This window comes from Cucurbita pepo, chromosome LG19 (assembly GCF_002806865.2).
Source record: "Cucurbita pepo subsp. pepo cultivar mu-cu-16 chromosome LG19, ASM280686v2, whole genome shotgun sequence".
Taxonomy (NCBI): Eukaryota; Viridiplantae; Streptophyta; class Magnoliopsida; order Cucurbitales; family Cucurbitaceae; genus Cucurbita; species Cucurbita pepo.
Genome location: NC_036656.1, coordinates 8,191,933 through 8,214,527, shown reverse-complemented (window position 1 = coordinate 8,214,527; position 22,595 = coordinate 8,191,933). Strand labels below are relative to the sequence as shown.

General features: G+C 36.0%; 2 protein-coding genes across 6 annotated transcripts in view; both read right to left on the bottom strand.

Annotated features, from left to right (window-relative positions):
* Positions 1 to 39: 39 nt before the first annotated feature.
* Positions 40 to 14,524, bottom strand: LOC111781441 (transcription factor GTE1-like). Of its 4 annotated transcripts, XM_023662023.1 has the most exons (9): positions 14,313 to 14,524; positions 14,006 to 14,159; positions 13,022 to 13,237; positions 10,376 to 10,453; positions 6,825 to 7,049; positions 6,600 to 6,698; positions 2,321 to 2,379; positions 1,274 to 1,424; positions 40 to 404 (listed from the first exon to the last, which is right to left on the bottom strand). In XM_023662023.1, exons 2-9 carry the CDS (start codon positions 14,129 to 14,131, stop codon positions 210 to 212), a joined length of 1,149 nt encoding a protein of 382 aa, XP_023517791.1. In that variant the 5' UTR covers positions 14,132 to 14,159; positions 14,313 to 14,524; the 3' UTR covers positions 40 to 209. The 4 variants fall into 4 exon arrangements, with proteins under 4 accessions (XP_023517791.1, XP_023517790.1, XP_023517794.1 ...); XM_023662022.1 differs by lacking the exon at positions 14,313 to 14,524 and having other exon boundaries at positions 14,006 to 14,282; XM_023662026.1 differs by lacking the exon at positions 14,313 to 14,524 and having other exon boundaries at positions 13,022 to 13,193; positions 14,006 to 14,282.
* Positions 14,525 to 16,547: 2,023 nt separating this feature from the next.
* The window catches only part of LOC111781918 (DNA replication licensing factor MCM6), a 6,600-nt gene continuing 552 nt past the window's right edge, over positions 16,548 to 22,595 (bottom strand). Inside the window, exons 3-18 of one of the 2 annotated variants that reach the window (XM_023662649.1) lie at positions 22,356 to 22,481; positions 21,991 to 22,153; positions 21,660 to 21,853; positions 21,209 to 21,404; positions 21,049 to 21,123; positions 20,449 to 20,678; positions 19,401 to 19,515; positions 19,092 to 19,166; positions 18,887 to 19,027; positions 18,455 to 18,658; positions 18,213 to 18,374; positions 18,084 to 18,139; positions 17,796 to 17,941; positions 17,593 to 17,709; positions 17,218 to 17,348; positions 16,548 to 17,133 (exon numbers count right to left, since the gene is read on the bottom strand). In XM_023662649.1, the coding sequence (XP_023518417.1) occupies positions 16,999 to 17,133; positions 17,218 to 17,348; positions 17,593 to 17,709; positions 17,796 to 17,941; positions 18,084 to 18,139; positions 18,213 to 18,374; positions 18,455 to 18,658; positions 18,887 to 19,027; positions 19,092 to 19,166; positions 19,401 to 19,515; positions 20,449 to 20,678; positions 21,049 to 21,123; positions 21,209 to 21,404; positions 21,660 to 21,853; positions 21,991 to 22,153; positions 22,356 to 22,481 (2,266 nt within the window). In that variant the 3' untranslated portion in view covers positions 16,548 to 16,998. The remainder of the gene's footprint in view (positions 17,134 to 17,217; positions 17,349 to 17,592; positions 17,710 to 17,795; positions 17,942 to 18,083; positions 18,140 to 18,212; positions 18,375 to 18,454; positions 18,659 to 18,886; positions 19,028 to 19,091; positions 19,167 to 19,400; positions 19,516 to 20,448; positions 20,679 to 21,048; positions 21,124 to 21,208; positions 21,405 to 21,659; positions 21,854 to 21,990; positions 22,154 to 22,355; positions 22,482 to 22,595) is intronic. The other variant, XM_023662650.1, reaches the window with a different exon arrangement.

The following is a 22,595-nucleotide window of genomic DNA, read 5'->3' as shown; positions in this document are numbered from 1 at the left end:
ATTGTTAAATTTTCAACTATTTAAGAAGAGCGTTTATAAGGGCATATTCAATAGGAAGCTTTATACATACACACACACACACATAACGTATTCAATAGGCAGATGGAAATAGCCACCTGGTGCAAGTAGCTTCATCTTTCTCACTCTAATTACAAACTGATGACTGTATGCAAAGAACGCCATTAGTGCCAACAATAGTCGAATACATATTAGACAACTTTTTTAGTCCTTTTTATAGCAGATTTGACAACAGCATCACAAATTTCTCTTCTCCCTTTCGAGTTATTCTTCTTGTTATCATCAATGTTATCATTGTCGATGGAGTCGATGGCTACAGCACTCTTGCTTTTTATAGCAAGTGCATCTTTAACGAAAACTTTTAACCGCCACAATGTGTACTCATTCTGAACCAAAAGAATGAAAATATTTATCACACCAACATTGGAAGAAAATGAATAGATTACTAGTCATCAAAATATTATCAAAATATTATCAAAATATTATCAGAATGAAGTACTCCCTAAAATCTAAGAATGGAAGTACTACACTAAACCTTGGAAGAAAATGAATAGATTAGTACTTCAAAAACCTTGGAAGAAAATGAATAGATTACTAGGAAAGACATTATTTTAGGAAAACCCAGAAAGGTTTGATCCTTTTGTTCCGGGCGGAATAGCGATATAGCAAAGAGTCTAGATTATGCTTTTACAGTCATAGCCTACTTTCTTCTTATTGTTCACAAATCGTGAATTGACCGGCATGTGACACTAATTTTGGCAACATAGATCTAAATGCAAGTAATAGTAGTATGTTATGCCAAAAGGATTCTTATTAAGTTTTAAGTCAAACTACAAGTTTAGTCCTTCAACTAATACGTTAAACTATAAGTTAGGTCATTTAACTTAAGAGTTCGTGTATATTAATACAAAATTAAAAGTTGAAAAACTTATTAAGTCACTTTTAAAGTTTTCATATTAATACAAAATTAAAAGTTGAGAAACTTGTTAAATCACTTTTAAAATTTAATTTACTTTTAAAATTTAATTTACTTTTATAAGTAACCCTCCAAAATTTATCAGAAAGTCATAAACAATGAGGTACTAAAAACTTCTGTGCCTATCTCCAGCACGGGTGGATGATCATGCTATAAATGCCGATGACTAGTAGCACGACCAAAAATGAGCAACGTGCCCAACATTTCCTATCTAACAGTATAAATAACATCATAGAATTGAAATGAAGGAAACATAAAAAAACATAGAAAGATCATGACCTGAGCATCAATGTCAAGGTCCACTTCCTGAGCAGTTGCTTGAAAGTTTGGATTGTTCTCGGCAACTATTTCTAGGGCCTTCGTGAGATCTTCAGGCGACAATCGGGTGAGAGCTATTCCAAGTTTTCTCTTCTCTTCGGTGGACATTTTCCTAAGAGACATTATTCCCACACAAGAAAGAGTACTAAGTGGCAACAGTTGTTTTAACATGCCTATGGACGCTAAAAAAGAAGATTTAAATCTTATCCAACACTCATAACATTCAGAATGAATAGGATAAAAAATTGTTCATACAATTTTTCTCTACAAAACATTTTATTAATGAAATCAACCATGAAAATAAGGCATCCGCATGAATATAAATCTAAACATAATAACAATAATTAATCTACATTTAATCTCCATTATCCTGGTTCAACTAGTCTCATCATAACCCTTGACCAAGAGGTATGAGGTCCAAATCCTCGATCTAATTGTTAAGCCAGTCTGTGCACGAGAGGAAATTATCAACATTAACCACCAAAGCTCTACTCTAAACATACGGGTTTATAATCCAACCCAACCTAAATAGTTTGGATTGGATAGATCAAAAATTTTAAATCAGCTACAAAGTTTTATGAAAACTCCTCAGCCCAATCGTATTTGTCTTGATATTAAATAAAGATGGACAGTCTTTCTTTCTAAAGTGATCATCCCACCAAAAAAGATAATTTCAGTGATAAGGCCTATTGCAGGTCGCAAATATAGTTGTGTTGGCTCCATTACCAAGCCAGGTTCATTTTAAGTTGGGACCAAGACAACATTTAACGCAACCCATGAATACCCCAAAAACAAACCTCACACAACGATCTCAAATGAGCTAAGCAAACACCACCCCTCTATATTGTTTACTTTGAGGGCAATGATACTGATCTTCTTTCCAGTCATTAGCAAGAAATACTATCCAAATACCTCCCCATGCCACTTGACAATTTTTGCATCCACAACAAACCCACTAAATTTTTCGTAAATCTATGCCACATATAGACATATTTTACAATCACAAACCTGCATCTCTGGATAACCATTTCCCTGAGACCCTTCAAGTTCATATCGGCCTCAGAAATCTGGAAACAATTGTACAATAATTAATTCAGAGCATCAAATAAGGACACAGAATATCACAAACAAGCTGATGAAAAATTGGTATTTTTATTTTTCAAACTGAAGTCCTTTTGAGGAAATCGTGGTAGATATTCCTAAGTTTATTTTGAAGTTTCTATTATTGAAAGTAAATAAGATATTTGCAATTTGGGATCCCGAAGTTGAAAGAAATGGTTTGACCACCATCGTGGTGGATACTCCCAAGTCTTTTGGGTTCCTTAGAGAGAGAAAAGGATTTACGACCTAATAAGGATAAGGTTGCCTTTTAATCTCCGGATTCAAATTTAATAAAAAAAATCCTCTTTTTTTGTCTCCGTTTTATCCTTTTGGTGTATTTAAGTCGACAAATGATGGGCTTAAGAATAAATTTCGTCGGGCTTGGGATGGAGGATTTGGATAAAAAAAATTATGAAGATCAAAATATCAGCATGTGCATTTAGATTTAGAAGATCATCTAAATCCCATTGAAGCAGAGGTGATCCCTCCCTCTGAGGATGATTTTCTTGATGATGTTGGCTCTCTTTTTCATGATTAAGTCAGTCCTGGTGCAAAGAAAATCAGTAATGATGATTTTAAGGATATTGAGAAAGATCACTCCTCCGATAGCCTTTCATGATTTGAGAAGTTTTCTTCCTTTATTGAAAAATCCCTCCTTGCTCTCCAACTATTGCAAGATAGCTTTCATTCGCTTCAGTGGTTGTTTTTGTAGTTTCGGATTTGGTATCTCCTTGCCATGTTGAAGGATCTTTTTCATCTTATTTGTGGGCTCTTGAGCTTTTGGTGATTGCAGCAGTCTGTGGCAGCAGTTTTTGGTGTTGCCACTCTAGCCTGGTTGACCCGAGTTTAGGTTTTTGCCGGGTGGAGTATGGAACCTTTAATAGTTGAGGTGTTTGGTTTTGTCTTAAGGTTCCATAGGTCGTTGAAGATTTTGGCATTTTCTCACGATGTAAATATCAAAAATCTCTCGGGGTTTGGCAATTGAAGCAGTCATAGTCGGAACTTTTCTAAGGTTTTCCCTTCGAAGTTTGTTTTATATTGGTTCAGTTCTCTTTTGCTTGGTGGAGTGTGGGCTCTTCATCAAGCATTCTTTGGTTCAGTTTATGTGGAGTTTGCTTTGGCTTTAAAGTATCTTAGCAAGCATGTTTCTCCACGAGCTAGTCTATTTTGAATCCGTTTCTCTTGCTTCCTTTTTGGGGTTAGTTTTTCTTAGATTTTATCAGTTTTGTGGTGTGGCTTTTTCTCTTTTGTTATTTGTCTCTCTCTCTGCCGTGTGAGATTGTATGAGCATTACTCTCTCACCTCAAGGTATCTCGATCCCTCTAAAACTTTTATTACTTTCTCCCTAAAAAAAACCCCAAACAAAAGCACAAAAGCTAGCAAACCATGACAAGCGGCAGGTGACAGTTTTCACAAAAGAATTACGAAGAAGATCCTCCACCTCTCTTTGAGTCGACTACATCCTCAAGTTATGAACTAGAAAAATCTAATTAAAAAAAAAAAAAAAACTTCTCATTGAAAAAGTGAAAAAGAGACTAATGCTCAAGATACAGGCTCCAAAAAAGAAAATACACAGGAACTATGCCTTGGAAAGAGAAAACAAATAAAAGCTAAGATAAAGAATACCCATAGGAAAGTATGATAGCAAATGGGCAATTCAAAGCAGCCACGAGAGAAAAAGACTTCAAAAATTATCTGAGAATGGAACACTGCTACAAACTCCGAGATAAAAAGATCCCTCCAAGAGACAAACTGCATAAATTTTGCGAAGGGAGCTGCAAAGAGGAGAGAGACTTCCAACCAAGAGAGAATTCCAACCAAGGACCAAACTTGAAACTCAAAGAGCTTGAAACTAATGCCAAAACAAATTGACTTGGTGCTGTTAATTAAGGAATCAAAAATCACTTCCAAAAATAAAACCATCAATGCAGAATCTTCTAAACTAGGCATAGTAATGAAACTAGCCATATTGATGAGAATGATGAAGATAACAACGTGCTCCTTAGATCAGCATAGGATACCTTCTTGAGAGATTTCATAAAAGAAGTGGCCGAAGAAAAGAAATCAAAGGAATCTTCAAAAACACTTCAACTTTTACAGAGAAACCATCAAAAGGTGGTTGGATGCTTGAAAAATTCAAAAGGCCGGCCTTAATTGATCCATTAAGAAGTCATGCAAAGGCTCACCAATAAAGGACTCTTAACACCACTGCCTACAACAAATTAGAAATAATTGCTTCAACTCCCAAGAACCCCACCGGCAATACATTATCAAAATGACCGTATCATCCAATGGATTATCAAAATGTTGTAGATCAATCCCTACACAACTTAAAACTGACTACAGATTCTTCATCGAAGTCAATAAAGCCAAGGGAAGAGTTTTTCTGAAATGAGTCATTGCCTTCATATGGATTTAGTAAAACATGAACAAAATGAGATCCTGCAACGCTAATAATACACTGATTGGCTTCTAAAAACTGAGTTGAGGCAGAGCTTGTACCAAAGTTGATTGAATAAAAAATTTGGAGCATGATTATTCAATAACAAAATGAGATCCTGCAAGGCTAATATTACACTGATTGGCTTCTAAAAGCTGAGTTGAGGCCATAGAGCTTGTATAAACAGTTGATTGAATAAAAAATTTGGAGCATGATTCTTCAATAACAAAATGAGATCCTGCAGGGCTAATATTACACTGATTGGCTTCTAAAAACTGAGTTGAGGCCTTAGAGTTTGTATCATCAGTTGATTGAATCAAAAGGTTGGAGCATGATTCTTCAATAACATCATCATTAAATGAGGATAGATCAGGGACCTTGAAATGCAAAAGGCTTGAAGACTTTCCTAGTATAAAATTCCGAATATGCATTAATAAAACGGTCTTTTACTTCCTTAATGCTCTGATTTTCTCAAGTGTCAAAAACCGAGGAAAACTCTTCAACCGTTGCCTTAAACGTGGGCCCTACATCAGATAAAGCCTCCTTTGATTTATGAGAAAAGTTAACGGCAGTTGGGACATCTATAGGCGGGCGCAAAGTTTCCTTTCCAAGCAGACTTCCTTCAATTAATGCAACATTCTCTGTCTGGATTAATTTTTTCCCATTGGAAATCGGAGAGAGAATCATTAGCCAACTTTTCCCCTTCTCTCATAATTTTTGTCTTCCCATCTGAGAATAGAGTCGATCCTTGGACGTAAGCAGAACTGTGACTCAAAAACTCATTATCAACCAGAGGAACATTCATATCGACATTTAAATTAACCATGGTATCTCCTTCTGAAGTCTAATAATTCCTTGAAACTGATGAGAGATTAAATTCATTTGTAATTCTTACTCTTGTATCATAGAAAATCCTTCGTCTTTTATCACCTACAATATTCTTTTTAGATCAATAGAATTTGGAAAGTCATCAATTGACAGTGTTCCCTGAAAAATCCTTGGTATAATGGTCTCCAAAGAAAACTTCCTCTCCCTAACTAGTCAATTGTTGGTCTTCAATCCAAAACTTCGTGCAGCACAATCCTGCCTAAAGAACTCTTACATAAGGCAGTATGAATCATCTCCCAATAAACACGCCAACCTCTTTTATTTACCAATGGGAACCATTACAACATTCCTCTTGCCCTAAGTACTGATGGGGTTGCGTTCAAGAACCCAACCATAAAGATTTCACTTGTTACTAATCTGCTAATCCCAAAATCACCTTTGGCGTGTCTAAGAAAGTGAACATTTGGCGTGTCTACAGCCTTTTCAAGCCAAAGAGTTGCCTGAGACAAATAAAGATGGAAAATAGACAGCTTCAGACTTGTCTTTTACCGTGAAAAACTCATTATTCGAAAAAAGGATAGAGAAGAGCTTCCCCATGCAACAACTACTTAACTCCATATTTTTTTAGAGAGACTATCCAACATAAATGAGACCTAAAAAAACAGAATTGAAAAGAAAGAACTTGTGAAGAGGATCTAGAGAAGAGATCAATGGAGTCCCCATTTTGGTTTGGTATTTCTGGTTCATATTTTTAGTTGTTTTTTCAGGCGAGTATTTCTTGTTTTTTCAACAATGTTTGAAAACTTTAAAAAGCTAACCTATCACTTTTTATACGTAGATACCAATAAATCCTAATATTTAAAAAGTCATTTACCCTCAAAAAAAATAAATGAATAAATAAACTTAATAATTCCTAACCTCATTGCTTATATCTCTTGCCATGTTAGCGTAAGTTGCCTCCTGTGCATGCTGCATATCAAACTGAAACTCGACTTCCTCCTCCACTTTTCTTTTTTCCTGGAAAAGCATGAACATTTTCTTTGATGGAAACCACGTTTAATGTTCAAAACTCAGGCTAGTGGAAAACACACAAGTCATTAAAGCATGTAGGTTAAAATCAGCCATAGATAGGGTAAATATTACCTCCTCGGCAACTTTGGGCAAAAGCTGCAGCCACTTCTCTTCAAATTTTTCCAGCAAGGTTTTTGCCATCACATGAACATCGTTCTTTTCATCGTTATATCTCATTGCATTCTTAAAAACCAATCTCACATCAGCATATATTTCACGGACATTCTTGTACCCAGAACCATCTTTGGCTTCCATTTTGTTTTTAATTGTACTAAAATCCATTGGTTTGTCAATAACCTAAACCAGTAGCAATTGAAGGAGCATGCAGTAAAGATACCATCAACAAGGATGAATAAAGAAAGGTAGATGCCACATTCCACACAAAGTGAAAAAATTTAAAACTAGCATATCTAATCCAATAATAGTCATAAACAAGTGCCTCTAGTATTGCCGAACCGAGAACGTCATTTAGATGCAAGCAACCATCCTACCTACCCAACTAACAGCAGCATCTGCAGCATAACCAATAATTGCAATGCAAATATCTAAGAAGCAGGGACAAATTACTGCTCCATTATATGCGTACAGATGTGGTCACCAACTCAAAAGATGGTTAACGAAGAGTACAGAAAGCACACAATAAAGTAGAGATGGAAACAACGCCAGTGAAACCAATCCTCCTCCCTCATCTCTATGCTCTCTTCTCACAATAATATTCTAAAATTAATACTGCAGGTATAATAAGCAATGAAGCATAATTTGCACGGCAATCGTCAACCATCTGTACATGGCATCAAAGATGATGAGAGATCTGTAGGGTTGCGAGCAGAATCTAAGAAGCATGAGCATTATACTACTTTCTCCATATAATACATGTGAAATTTTTTTCTGCTATTTTTTCTCTTTTTTAATGGAAAAAAGAAAACATCCTTTCCCGTAGATAGTTAAGATAGACTATATGAACCACAGAAAAAAGTGTACGACAAGAAAAGAATGATGACAAGGACTGCTAGTTTCCAAAATTCATATTTTCCAATAAGGATCTTCTAAGGCCCCGTGTATATTCCTTGGAACGAATAGGATAAAAAGACATTTATCCTAGATGTGAAAGCTTTATAACTATTTAACAAATTTGATATGACACATAGTTTGGAATGGGATATTTAGTACAACTTCCAGTACCTTTTTTAATGGCCATGGAAACATCAAGATCAAACATAATTGGCGAAGTATTTTGAATAGTTGAAGAAGTACAAGTAAAAGAGGGATATCTGAGTTTTTAGGTTTCATTCATCGAAGTCCCAACTTGACCCTGTGAAGGATCAACTATCTGGTCTTGGTTCCTAATTGAATTTTCTTTTACTATAAACCTTAAAGATACATTTAAATTTATTCTTTCCCTATAAAAGGGACATGTAATTCTATAAAAATAAACAAGAAAAACAGCAAGCTAATTTGAACTTACAACAAAAACCAATGGTTTGATTTTGCAATTTAAAGGTTGAAAATGTTTAAAGATACATTTTAATTTAAAAATTAAAAATAAAATAGCTTTCAAATTTCAAATCCAGCTGCCGGCCATCTGAGCTTCTAAGGAAATGCAAAGCAGAATCACATGGAGGCAGGGATGTGATTATATATAATATTATAGTATTATATATCCAAGACTAGGTTGGGAATTCAGCTTGGGCTGGGGCCTTGTGGATGTCACTAGGGAAGGTAGGCAACAGAAATATATAATATTACAGTATATGCATGCGGTTCAGTGGTTTTGGGTTTGATTTCAGAGCCCAAAACCAAAACCAAAACTAAAACCAAACCACATATTTCGATTTAAAAAAACCCAAATGACCCAAACCAAACTGCAAACTGCATAAACTCAAAATTTGATTCAGTTTGAATTGTTTTATCAATTTTTTTTTTCCTATTTTGGTGTGCATCCTACCTATAGGATTGATTATTAGGAAACTATAGCAAAAAGTATTTTTATCTCTAGCAAAAATTTAGATGGGTCACTTCACGACCTTGGTATAGAAATGATTTTCTTAATGGAAAACTTGAGGAAGTGTTCATGAGCTTACCATCAAGTTTTTAAATTAATCTTGAAAAAGGCAGAGCGTGCCAAGTAAAGAAGTCTCTGTATACGCTCAAACAATCTCCAAGAGTATGGTTTGATAATCATTCTACTAATAACAAAACAACATTTTTTATTGTTTATGTACGTGATATTCTTCTTATATGCGATGACAAAGTAGAATTGGTGCCAAGAAGAAAGTAGAATTGGTGCCAAGAAGAAAGTAGAATTGGAGCCAAGAAGAAAGTAGAATTGGAGCCAAGAAAAAAGTAGAATTGGAGCCAAGAAGAAGCTTGCAAGTGAGTTTCAAATCAAGGACCTAGGAACACTAAAATACTTTCTAAGAATGGGGCTTGCAAGATCCAACAGTATTTTGTGAATCAAAGAAAATATATCATTGATTTACTTGGAGAAATAAGTCTACTCGAGGGAAAAAAAAATGATATCAAAAAATTATGGAAAAACTCATCTATTTGTCTCACACATGTTCAAATATTACTATTGTTGTGAGCAAGTCAATTCATGCCATCGCTAGGACCAATTCACTTTGAAGCTTCCTATAGAATCTAATGATATCAGAAGTTAAAAATATATATTGTTTAAAAGTACAATCATCTACAAGTTGAAGTTCATACAATAGATAGAAGGTCTACTCCTAGCAATTGTTTCACCATTGGAGGTAACTTGGTTACTTGGTAAAGCAAAACACAAATGTATTGGTCAAAAACAGCGTCGAAGTAGTATTCAGGGCTAGGCACGGAATTTCTGAAGGTTGGATAAAAAGGCTACTTGAAAATTTTAGAGTTTTTCAGAAAGCACCCATACGGGTTGCAACAACAAGGTTGTCATCTCCATAGCCAGTAATCCAGGTCAACATGATAGAACAAAATATTTTTTAAGTTGACAAACACTTCATAAAGGAGAAAATTGACACCAAGTATTTGTTATCTCCTAATAATTTCGCCCATAATTCCATTTAACATAATAAGAGAAAACATACGAAAGTCTCAAAAGACGAGTAAGTGACGGGGAGGTGGAAGGGAGTTTCGGGAACAAAGCCCCCGGATTTCAAAGTTCAGCCCTACCCTCCCATATCTTTTCCCTATCTAAGCTATATCAACAACAAATACTTCATAAAGGAGAAAATTGGCATGGTTGTGGTTTGTGTATTCCCTTATCTCCCAACAACAGAGCAGACTGTTGCTGTTTTGACTAAAGGACTGCCAAAAGTACAATTTGATAGAATGATTGACAAGCTAACGATGAAAAATATATTTAAACAAGCTTATTGTGTTGATGCATTATAAGTGTTGGTGTATTATTAGTAAATATTACTTGTAAATACTTAAATTAGTTTATAGTTTATTTTTATTTTTATTCCTTTTTCCTTTTTGCATGGGTCTTTCTCCATCATAAGAGGGCTATATAATTCTTACCTTTAATTCATTGAATACAAAAATAGTCTATTCCATCAAAATTCAATAATGAAACAAATTCAGGTCCAGCTCCATATTATAAGCATCAGTACATTAAGGAAAGGATATTGTACCTCGTAATAGTCATGTAAGCCAAGACCTTCAACATCAACAGGGTCCAAAAAGGGCCATGCCCACTTGTGTTGACTGATCTGTAAATTAACAAGTTAAGCAAAATTATTGACACTTGAAGAGTTAATGTAAAACAAAAGAACTAAGAATTATCCCCCAGATATGATGAAAGACAATTGCAGATTTTAACCCTTAGACAGGCAAAAACCGTATCCAAGCAAGTAGATGCTTAATGATTTGATGTCAAACAGCCAGAAGTCTCTTGTACATTCTACCTAAGCGACAATATTCCCTTCTTGTTAGAATAAGGGAAAATATGCAGAGCTAAAAGGAATGTATGGAGGAATAGCTAACTAGAAGGGGAGTTATGCATTTAAGCATCAGGTTTGAAAAAATGAGGGCAAAGGAGCATTAAAGTGCGACTCCTTAAAGGCATCTTCTTCAACTCTGCCAAGGAAAGTATTCCTAATGTGGTCATAAATGCTTGGCATATTTACACCTGCAAAGCAATCCAAAGCAAGAATCCACACTCAAACCTCTTTTTGTTGTTTTGTTTTATTACAATGATGGTGGTGAAGAGTGAAAATCAAGAAACAAATGTTCTACAATCATCCTATTAAAAAAAATCTTCAATTTTCTTTATTTCTCTAGGAGTTTGGGGAGAGAGGCTTCATTGACTACGTCATGAATAAAACTCACGTTTATTTGTTGCCCAAGGAGAAAAGAATTATGCTCAAAGGGTGAAGAGTTTTAAACATATCAACCAAGTCGCCAGCCATTTTAGAAAAAGTGCTCAGAGGAAATGAGACAAATGAGTGTACGACAAGTAAAAAGGACATTATTTTTAAAATTGATTTTTTAGAAGGTTTGCGCTCATGCGAATTGGAAATTGTTAGATAAAATGCTTTGGAAATAGGTTTGCTCGGCAAATGAAGATCTTGGATTTCTTGCATATATTTTACATTTTCATCTATAGAAGACAATAGAGAAAAGACCTCTGCCTCTAGAGGGCTTAGACAAGGAGATTCTCCCTTTTGTAGTGATCTTAGATGTTTTTTGTAGACTTGTGGAAATGGACATCGAGAAAGGGGCAGTGGACCTAGGAGAAGTATTTCTTTTCTAAGGGAGGGAGGATGACTTTAGTCAAGTTGATTCCAGGTGAATACCTATATATTTCTTGTCAAAACATGGAGAAATGGGCAGTGAACCAAGGAGAAGTCTTTCCTTTCTAAGGGAGAGAGGATGACTTCAATCAGGTGAATCCCTATACATTTCTGTCTTTCGTTTAAAAAGTAAATTGTAAGATGCTTATCATGGAAAGATTAGTGTATAAAGAGGGATGTCATCTAGAGAAATAGGAGGTTAGGCATAGAGAATATGGCACGAAGGGACTTAACTCTCCTAGCCACAAGGTTGTCACACTTACATTTCGAGACAAATGCTTTGAGACATTGGATAATCACAAGGAAATACGAAGGTCAGTTGATCATGATTATGGACTCTAAAGCTATATTTAGAAGTCCATAGAAAAACATCTCCTGTTGCATCCCCTCCTTGAACATTTCATTAAGTTGTTCATGGTAAACACGGCTCATTATTCATTTTTATATGATTTCTAGATCAATAGTAATTTCCTTTCAAGTTCTTTTCGTACACCTCTATAATTATTCACTTCAAGCATGTTCTTCAGTAAATCTCCATTTTTGTATTATCTCAACTCAATCTGCTTTATCTCTATTTTTTGTTTCTTTTCCTTTATCTAGAATGCTAAATTCCGAAGAAAGCGAAGTTTTGTGCTTGGATGGCTTCTTTGCTGATGTTAAACGTTATGGACTTATTTCAAACCTCTTATCCGTGGTTATAGGTCCCTAGTAAGGTGAGATGTAAAAGAGGTCTAAGAAGGATCTCGAACATGTGCTTTGCAGTTGCCACTTTGCATTGGTATACAAGAAAGAAAAAATGGTTGCTACTTTGCAATGAAACTAGCTAGCAACTTCTTGGAAATGTTTGGAGTTAATTTGGCTCCTACCAAAATTCATGGGGTCATGACAGAAGAGATGTTCATAATAAAAGAATCTTTAGGGGTTGGGATTAGGCTTGAAATACAATGCATTCCAATCGCTCTCTGTGTGTTCTTGTGCGGAACATTTTGTAATTATTCTTTCTTTTTATTGTAACCAATTGGAGCGATCTCTGTAACTTAACTTTCTGGTATATTTATGCATTCTTTATTCTTTTCTTTTTCTTTTCTTTCTGCTTTGCTCCTTTGTACATGTGCCGTTATATTTTTCAGGCACGTCCTTCTGTACTTTCACTTCCTTGATGAAAGCTAGTTTCTAATCAGGAGGAGGAGGGGATGCAAATTTAAAATACATTTTAAGAAAGTAAAAACTCAAGGCATTGGCATTCATAGTTTTACATCAGGAAAAAAAGTAAAATTTATAAATTTATAGACTTAAAAAAAATTTAAAAATCCACCTACCGACCATGGTAAGTAAAACTACATTGCAAATCAGGCTCTTTATGACGAAGAAGCCTGCTTTTAATCATTTGGTATCTTTTCCCTCCATAATAAAACAGTCATTGAAGTTCAGATTGCAGCCCAACCCAAGAACCATAAAGAGAAGAAAAAAAAAACTTAAACTCACCTGACGGAAAATTGTAGCAAACTGACGCATAAGCTCTTGCATTCTCTTTGCAGCCGCTCCTTCCCTGCGTGAGGAGTCTTGCTGTTGCTTCCTGATACTGGTTATATGTTTTTCCTTGTCCTTATCCTTCAAAGTTGAACTAGCTTTTGAAATATTCTGCTGGGCATCACCTCTAGCCAAATAGAATTGTTCAATTTCAATCACTCGCTTCTCAAGCTGCAAGATTTGCTCAGAGCTAATAAATTATCCGAGTAGAAAAAGTTGGCAAAATTATATAAGGATGATGTGCATGCCTAAGAAATAAGAATTAAGATAAACAAATTTATTCAATATTAAGGTACGTTTGAAGCGGACAATTTTTAAAGATGCGAGATCAGATTCTCTTTGCATTGGTAAGACACACAATGCAGGAGGAGTATAAGCCCGAAGCAGTTTTTTAAACGATTTAAAAAGTATGCGTAAAATTAGCAACTCCCCTCCTCCTAAATATATAATAGCTGATGGCTAAAGGAGGGAGGATTAAACTACATCAGTTACCATAAGTTAAAGATAAAAAGTAAAAACTGATGCCAATTAACTAACAAAATAAAAGTTAAAAGCCTACCTACATCACATACCCCAGATTGCTTTTCTTTGGAGTATTTTAACGGTGATGATATGTTATAAAAAAAAATATATGTATAAATGAAACTTCCGATGAGCTTTTTGTGACTGATATTGTGATCAGTGAGACCCATATTACCTTGGTTATTAAAAACAACTAAATACATTATCAACTCTACTGTATATTTCAGTGCCTACGATGCTCTATTTTGAGGTCTTATCTTCTTCTGTCCAGTATTTTCTTTTCTAAAGCTAATGCACTTTTTATTACTCAAGGTTGGATGTCAAAGACGATAGACAAGTAGTGCATATGAGAACCGGAGAAAATTTTCCGACAGCCGTCTACAGTTGAGGAATGAGNTCTCAACTGAGAGGCCTCACCTTATCTATCTGAACTGAGATCTCGTCAACACGATGCATAAAGCCCTCCGCTTCTGCAGCATCACCAGTGTCGTTTCCTTGTCTAGAATCAACAAAATCTGGAATTGAAGAAGGAACCGGTTCCATCTGACAAGAGCGCGACCAAATTTGAGCTCTGAGCATGAAAATTGTGTAAGTAGGGCTTGGTGATCGGTAATAGCGTCTAACCATGAAAAGGTGGTTTAATCGTGTCGAAGGAACAAAGAAGAGGAAGAAGAAATTGAACCCTAGAAATTAATAATAGAAAACCAAATTCCTAGTTACCTACCACTTCGCCCCAGGCCGACGATCCGAAAAACCAAATGTGTAGCTGTGCCTGTGACCGTAACTACTCGTTGTAGCTACATATATACCTTTGCAGTGACCATGAATCCATTACACGAATTACGCGCGGGTGTAGTGTATACTTCATTCAGAATAGGTGTTGAATCGTGTTTCAATTATAACTCATAACCTTTAAAATGGTTTCAAATTAATCATCCAGTCGCTTAATATAAATATGGAAACATGGCATAGTGGAGTTCTAGTCACATTCAAAGTTTTTGGGAACAAATTTGGGGTTTAGAATCAGATAATCTTGTCTTCGGTGTTTGAGGAAAATAAAAAATGTGGAGGGATAATTATACCACAAAGGACTACAGTATGAACGAAAAAGATGAAAAACAAACAAAGAGAACCATTATTGCTCCGTAGATTTCTTAGTTTTTAAGGATAAAAACACTTTTCCTTCCTTGGTAACCTTTTTTTTTTTTATACAAAAATCTATTACGAAATTTAAGCTTATTTGTCCACACACGGCACTCGGATACACATGTTCAATCTTCTACAACTCTATCTGACTTGCCTCTACACTTAGACTAAGTCACTCGGGTCCTTGTATATTTTTTAATTTATATACGTTTTATTGTATTTAGGCTGTAATTTAGGTGTACTCTAATATGTTGTGTATATATTCACATTATGCTAAATAAAATATCACAGAAAAACTTTCTTGGCATCGTGTCAGTGCTTACCCATCCTATCAATTTAAAAATCCCTAGTCGCTATCTGACGACCACGAAGTTGGATCACTTCTGCTATCCTTTTTTTTTTTTTTTTTTTTTTTTTTTTTTTTTTTTTTTTTTTTTTTTNCCAACAGATTCTAAATCCCAAAGTTAAGTTTGACTCAATTGCAGACGGTTTCCTCAGGGTTTTAGCAGATATTTGCAAGCAGGTAGAACAATTTTATACACAAGTTTCAGCACAAATGGTGAATGGTGAAAACATTTGATATTTTGGTTCCGGGGATCAAACATATAATTTAATTTGTCATGTTTTATTGACATTTGATATTGTGTGGTCATGAGTAATGACACTCTCATTAAAGACTTGCATAAAGTTTGCGTGTCGGAGATGGGATGATTGGACTGCAGACTCCATGCTTGTGTTTATGGATCATGAGGAGCATTGACTGAAAAATTGTAGCAACGGTTCCTTATGAAAATGTGGCAAAGAAACTTCGGAATTATCTTGGGGTTTAGTGTTGCTAACGATCAACCAATTCAACCCTTAAGGTCATCTATCAAGAACTTTAAGCAAAATCTTAAAACGTTACATGCTTGCAAATTTGGACTTCGCATTTGTGATGTTTCCCATCAATTCCAACAAAAAAAGAATATATATACGTTGGAATTGATGATACCTTGTGTTCTCTTGGTAGATCTTAGTCTCCCGTCTCAAAACTCATTACCATCGTTGGATGGTGCCTATTAAACTCTCATACAAGAGGAGAATTCTGTGATATGACTCACAATAAGTTGTTCCTGCAAAGAACCATGTTTTTCTTATAAAGGGGCATGTCTATAAGGAATATTCGATAAGTGCAACAGACCAGACAAGTCTCACCTATCTCCTACTTACTGCAAACAACCTAACCATGATGTGTCCACCTGTTTTAAAATCCATGGCTACCGTGACTGGCGGGAGTCGCGATCAACAGATGGGAGAGGAACGACAAAGACTGTTCTCCAATTCTTTTCTTTCTTAAGAGGGGATGGAGAAGAAATATGTTAGGCAAGAAAGGCAACTTGGTGTGATGGAAGGAGTCTATGGCCTCGTCAGCCACAGCAGACTTGTGTGAAGCGAAAGTGCATATGTTCAGAATCCCTTCCTGATCTTTGGAAGAATCTTAGATTTCCAATAACCCATATTGATTGATGCCTAGAAGCAAAACTAGAACAAGAAGTAGAGCTAGAACATCTTCCCAAATAATAACAATAATAAAGAGCTAGAACGTCTTCCTAAATAATAACAATAATAATAACAATCGAGACAATAGAGAGAGAATCAGAATGTATAATACTTCAGAACTAGAAAACCAAGGCGGGCTAGTTATTATTTACTCAACGCAAAGGCTGTGAAAGTACATGGCGTCGTGTCCTACTTGTATAAAATGGAATGAACAAATTACGGCCTTCGCATTGCATACCATTCCTGTCTGTCTCCAATTGTAAAGTACAGAATATACAAATATAAAATTACAGTGTCGATGCAATTGTAATTTCCAGTGATGCATGGCACGCTCATGTTTATGTTCGGGTACAAAACTATAGCCATTCCAAAGTGCATTCAAATTTTATAACTTCAAAATAGCAGCTCGCTAGTACGACCCCAACCTTAGGTTAGTTATAATGATTCATGACAACGTAACAGTATCCATTGGGCACTTAACCAAACCTATATCAAACCAAGTCTACAATATTTAAAACTAATCTCCTACATTCGTCAAATAAACACGAAAGAATTTACCTCCACAGCCCCCAGCCGAAAATGATTGTTAATACTCAGTAATAGACTTTGGAAGACCAGTTTCTTGTGGTCTTAGAAGACCAATTTCCACAACGTACGCTGAATTAGCCACAATATTGATAGAGATCAAGAAAGCTGGAGGTTCTCAGATTTAAGAGCGGACGTCTTCAATCAACGACATAATTGGGAGCCACAGCTAAAATCCTGTTATCCTTAATTAACGATGGTTCGCCTTCAACCCCGCCATCTACTGGCCTCCCGTCATCTACAACTATCAAATGGCCTTCCCTTACTATCAAACTCTGAAAAACAGACCATGTCATGTGAGCTATTGGCACAAATCATGTCTATTAATGATTTCGAGTATATCACAAATATATGTTTACCTCAATAATACTTCTAATTGTTTTAACTTCTTTTTTTGCCTCCTCCATGGAGCTATAGCTATTCTTCTCGTTCTGCTGAGCCACATACCATTGAATCAGATCTCTCTGCCTCATTCCCGCCAGCTCAGTTCCTGAAGCACATGGAAATTTGAACACTTATTATAATAGTAAAAACATAATTAATATTCCTGGACAACACATTGTTGGCCAATTCTTCAAATCTGTATTTCAATTAAGAACCCAAATCAATTATCAAAGCAACGGACATCTAGGATATGACAAATTTGACTAATATCCCAATGAATATCCATTTTTCATATCAGAGTTATCCAAAACCTTCCCCTTAACATCTTGAAATGAAGGGACATAGAGTACCTTCTTGCATCACAGATTCTTCGTGCTGTCTGAGGCGCATGACAAGGGCTTGGGTAACCCTCTGAAAATATTCATCACTCAGGAGAAGTTTCTTCTTCTCATGTTGACTGCCAGAACCTGAATCCATTTCCGCAGCATCGTAATGAGGTTAATCTATAGGAAAGTTGCATAGATTACAGTGAATATGATCGTTAAAATCTCACCACCATTTCCCGAAGTTGGCTCTGTTGCACCATTCCTAGGTTCAGCATCAACCTCATGAGGCCTATTGTCTACATTATTATCACCATCTCCACCTCCATTAGTTTCTTCTTGAAATTCAGATAGGTCAATCTCGCTAGATTCCACACTGCAAGGTAGCTGATAGGTCAATCTCACTGATAGGTCGTTGTTAATTAGATTAAATGGATTACAGTACGAAAAGACCACCCAAAAAGTCAAAGAGAAGTGTGGATTGACAGGAAATCTTCTAAGCTTTTTGGGAAACTTGCCTGATGATTGACGTTTTCAGTAAGGTCACTGCTAAACGCACATGGCGCGATTGAACCTGTAAAAGCAGTTCTGAAGTAAAGTTCCAAAATCATTACCTAACTAGAGCAATTTTCCCTAAATGTACTCACCAAAGTCTCCAAATAACTTCGTGCAATTGCTTCGGACAGCCTTATTAATGCCTCGAGCTGCCTAACTGTCATGCGATAAGCAACCCTACTTCCAGGAGTTGTATCTCCTCTGCGAAGAGCAACATAAGAGTCCACCAATACTTTTCTGGCTTCTAAACTTAACTGCATTATTTAAACACTATCAGAGGAGGTTCAAAGGATAAAGAACAAGCACAAAGTTAAATTAAAAAAATAAGAAAGACCTTAGGTTTTAGAGTTTTTGCATATGCAATATAACGCTTCAACTCAGCAGTGGTAAATGCAGGAGAAAGAGCGTCTTCATGCTTCTGGTGTACTCTCACAATGTGGTGTGCAATGTGGTAATCTGTTTGATCATCTGGGTCATCTATCATCACGTACACAAGGTCAAACCTTGAGAGAATAGCAGGAGGCAGAGCAACATTATACTGTAACAAGAATAAAAACATATCAATGAGATAGGAAAACAATGACTTCAAATCAAATCACGAAACTATTTCAAACATTCCACGCATAATTTTAATTTTGATCGAGAATCCCAGCTCCAAGTTGACAATTTCATACCAACTGAAGCCATAAGAAGTATGAACAATAGTTTATATCTAGAGCTGTGCTCCTTTCATGAAATTGCTGTGATAGATGGCAACCACTCTCACCTTTAGTGGTTTAGATTTGTCATAGCGCCCTCCTGTAGGATTAGCAGCAGCAAGGATTGACGTCCTGGCATTTAGTGTTGCCTGTATTCCGGCTTTCGTTATGCTTATGGTCTGCTGCTCCATAGCTTCATGAATTGCAACCTTCAATAGCATGTGCAAGTCAGATTATCATAGAAAATGCATGAGATGCAGAGCCACAAGTTACCTGATCCCTGATGTCCATTTTGTCGAATTCATCAATACAGCAAATGCCATTGTCCGCAAGCATCAAGGCACCAGCCTGCAATAAAATTATAATGCATCAAGGGAACTACACAAAATGGTAATACATGCACTAGTTGTAAGTCTGTGCTAAGATTCATAAGCACGATATACGAATACGTCCAATACAACAAGATGAATTGTTGTAAAAGTATATATATTTTTGCAACAGAACTGTGAAATGGATGTGGTGCATTTTAAACTGGACATTAGGAAGAATGGCCCTCCAGATGAATATTGAATAAAAGGCTACCTCAATACAAAACTCTCCTGTTTCTGGCTCTTTGGCTACAGTTGCAGTTAATCCAGCAGCAGAAGAAGATTTTCCAGATGTGTAAACTGATCTTGGCACAATACCTGAAGTATACCTGTGGAAAGAAGTCAAGAATAAATGTTTAAATACAATATGGTGAACTAGTCTACTGAGTTTTGAAGTGTTCACTTTGGAGAAATATATATATTTAAAGAAAGAAAAAAAAAACTGAACATGGATTGGTCTAGTGACAAAAGGGTTCTCAATACCAGACGTTGTGGATCTCAAATAACAGTATCATGTGTAATGTTTTTAAGGCAAGAGGTGCAATAAAACACAACAATCCACCGAGGACTTAAAGTGAAAAGGGAGAAAGTTTTGCTTTGATGCATATTGTTAAAGCGTCAATCAACCCAATGGTAAATTTAATTATATCGACACTATAACACTCTCCCTCACTTGTGGGCTTGAAAATCTGTAAGAGCCCAGTAAAAGTGGAAATCAATATTAATTGAGGAGAAAACAACTTTACAAGGATTCAAACACAAAACCTCTTGCTTTGATACCATGTTAAATCATCTATCTATCTATCTATCTATCTATATGTATGTATATATATATATATATGAGATAATGAAATCTTAGATGGATTTTTAAGAGATTGCTCGAAGAGAAACTACAATCAAGATATTTCCTTTCCCTTCAGAGAAAAATAAAAGGCTTAAATATGGTAAGGACATGTGCCCTTGTGGTGAGGTGTCCCATTTGTGCTTCAATTTTTGAAACAATGTTCATCGGATGAGTGGACATCCAGATTATAAATAAATAAAACCCTGAAAAATGTTGGACTACTACAAAAGCTCCACTTGATGGATGGACTATTCACTTCAGTCCAAATATCAAAATACCAAACACAAATTTATGAAGCATCAACTACTAAGGAAAAAACCATACCTGATACCGTATTCAAACTCTACATGAGTCGTTAAACAGTTTAAATTTTAAACTAAGAACCAAAATAGAGTGGAGAAAAATTACAAAAACTTACTTAAGAAACTGAGATTTTGCACAACTTGGATCTCCTACTATACAGACATTGATATCACCTCGAAGGTTAATTCCTTCATGGGTTAACTTGTGGACACCGCCTAACAGCATTAGCAGAATTGCTCGCTTGATATCTTGATGGCCAAAGACTGCTGGTGCAATGCTATCAATAAGTCTGTTGAAGAAGTCAGGGGTATTCCTCATTCTTTGAACTTCATCAAGCTCTTCAGTCTGTAGGATTTGTTAATTAATCAAAATTCAGGAGAGCTTGGGTAGCATATGCTGGAAAAATGTAAACCTTCTAGTTTTGATTTTACTAGGACCTATGTACAAATTAAGTGTTCAATAAAATACAACACAAACTAAACTATCTATAAGCTTCTTGGAGTATCTACACAAAAGTCTAAAACGTAAACTAAGGATTTAGTGCATCAACATGTTTTTCAATTATAGTCAGTTTAGTGCATAAGCTATCACTGAGAATAAAGTTGAAGTGGCCATCTGCATCCTACTAGTTTTTATATAATTTAAAATTTGAAGTAAAATGCCTAGTGTGTATTACAAGCAGGAAAAAATTAAAACTAGATATTGCAAAACTGACGGTGAACTGTTGGTTGTCTTCATCCGCATCCTTTTTCCTATTTCTGATATCAAAATCCCTTCTGCCATCTAAAACCTGAATAAAGCAATGATAAGAGTTGAATAATAAAAAATCCTGACTGAAGTTGATAATTGATAATTAGAGAGGAACGAGGGCTAACCTGAACTGAATTGGCAATAAAGGCTAGGCGGTAGGACAGGTCCCTCACTCCTAGGGCTCGTAGACCCCTCATTCCTTCATGTCCAACCGCAGAATTTTTTCGCTCTGAAGCTTCCCGACGACATTCTGCTCTTTCTCCTGGAGAGGCTAATGCTAATATATCTGGTATGACAACTACTGTACCCGTGAAGATGACCCTGTGTCGATGTATGACAGGAAAGGCTTAGATAAAATAACTGTACGGAAGTTGCAGTGTCATGATTTTGTAATCATCCATTGGGTTGAACACTAAAGATGATGCCAGAAAAGTTGGGAGTTGTCATGCTTAAGAGCCATAAGAATGTCAACCTTGCATAAACCAGATTCTTGCCAACGAATATTGGAAGTTAACCCTATAAACAACTCGGAAGTACTAAAGGACAATAATTGAAAGCCAAGGTAGTTGTTCTTACGTGTCTCCAGCCCTAGCACGTTCGACCATTTCATGGCGGAGAATTACATCCAAAGATCGTGGAAGAGAGCCAGCCGGTATCTCCTTTGAAGTCTCTTGCATTCGCACCCTCTGCCAATCAGCAAATTTACTCTCTTGCCGAAGTAATGCCCACTTTGTTCTATTCGAACAGGTTGGGTTCATGCATATTGTTGGCTATAATTCAAACAAAGAATGGTCAATAAACATCTACCAAGATTTATCCAAGTGCTACGTGAAAATATTTGAGATATCTTATGAATTGCGAACTGTGACGTGAAAAGAATAAAAATCTATTGACTTGTAACACAGACCTCCGTGTACTTAAATTGTTGTTCGACGTTCTTAATAACATTCCCACATTCTAAGCACTTGAAGGTCCCCTGTAGAAGCTCTGGTCGGACCTCGCTTGTCCGCGTCACCACTCCTGTCACGGATACTAATTTCCCAATTTCTGCAGTGGTCAATTCTCTCAACCTATAGTTTGGGAGAAAGATGCCATCAAAATCAAACAGTGACGTTTTAACAAGGCTTCCAGGATGCTCGTCGAGTTTAGAGATGTATTGCTTAGCTAAGGTTTGATGAGCTATATGCAGGGGGTGAAGCTATACCAGAACATTCACAGATTTTCTTTTTTCTTTTATGGAAAGTGAAACTAAGACAAGGGCACATGAGGTACCTTTTAGAAACGGGAATGTTGAAGAAAGCGACATTTATGTCCTTGAAGGGGTTATCGTCAGCGATGAAAGAAGGATTATGCTCCATTACGAATCGCTTGCAAGCGTTCTTGAGGTATGGTTCAAACCTGTCGATTCAAGGAAGAAGGCAATCATACAATGTGATATTACGAGACCGTCTGGAAGATTAGAGGTTTGAGGGGCAAAAGAAAAAAAAAAAAAAAAAAAAAAAAAAAAAAAAA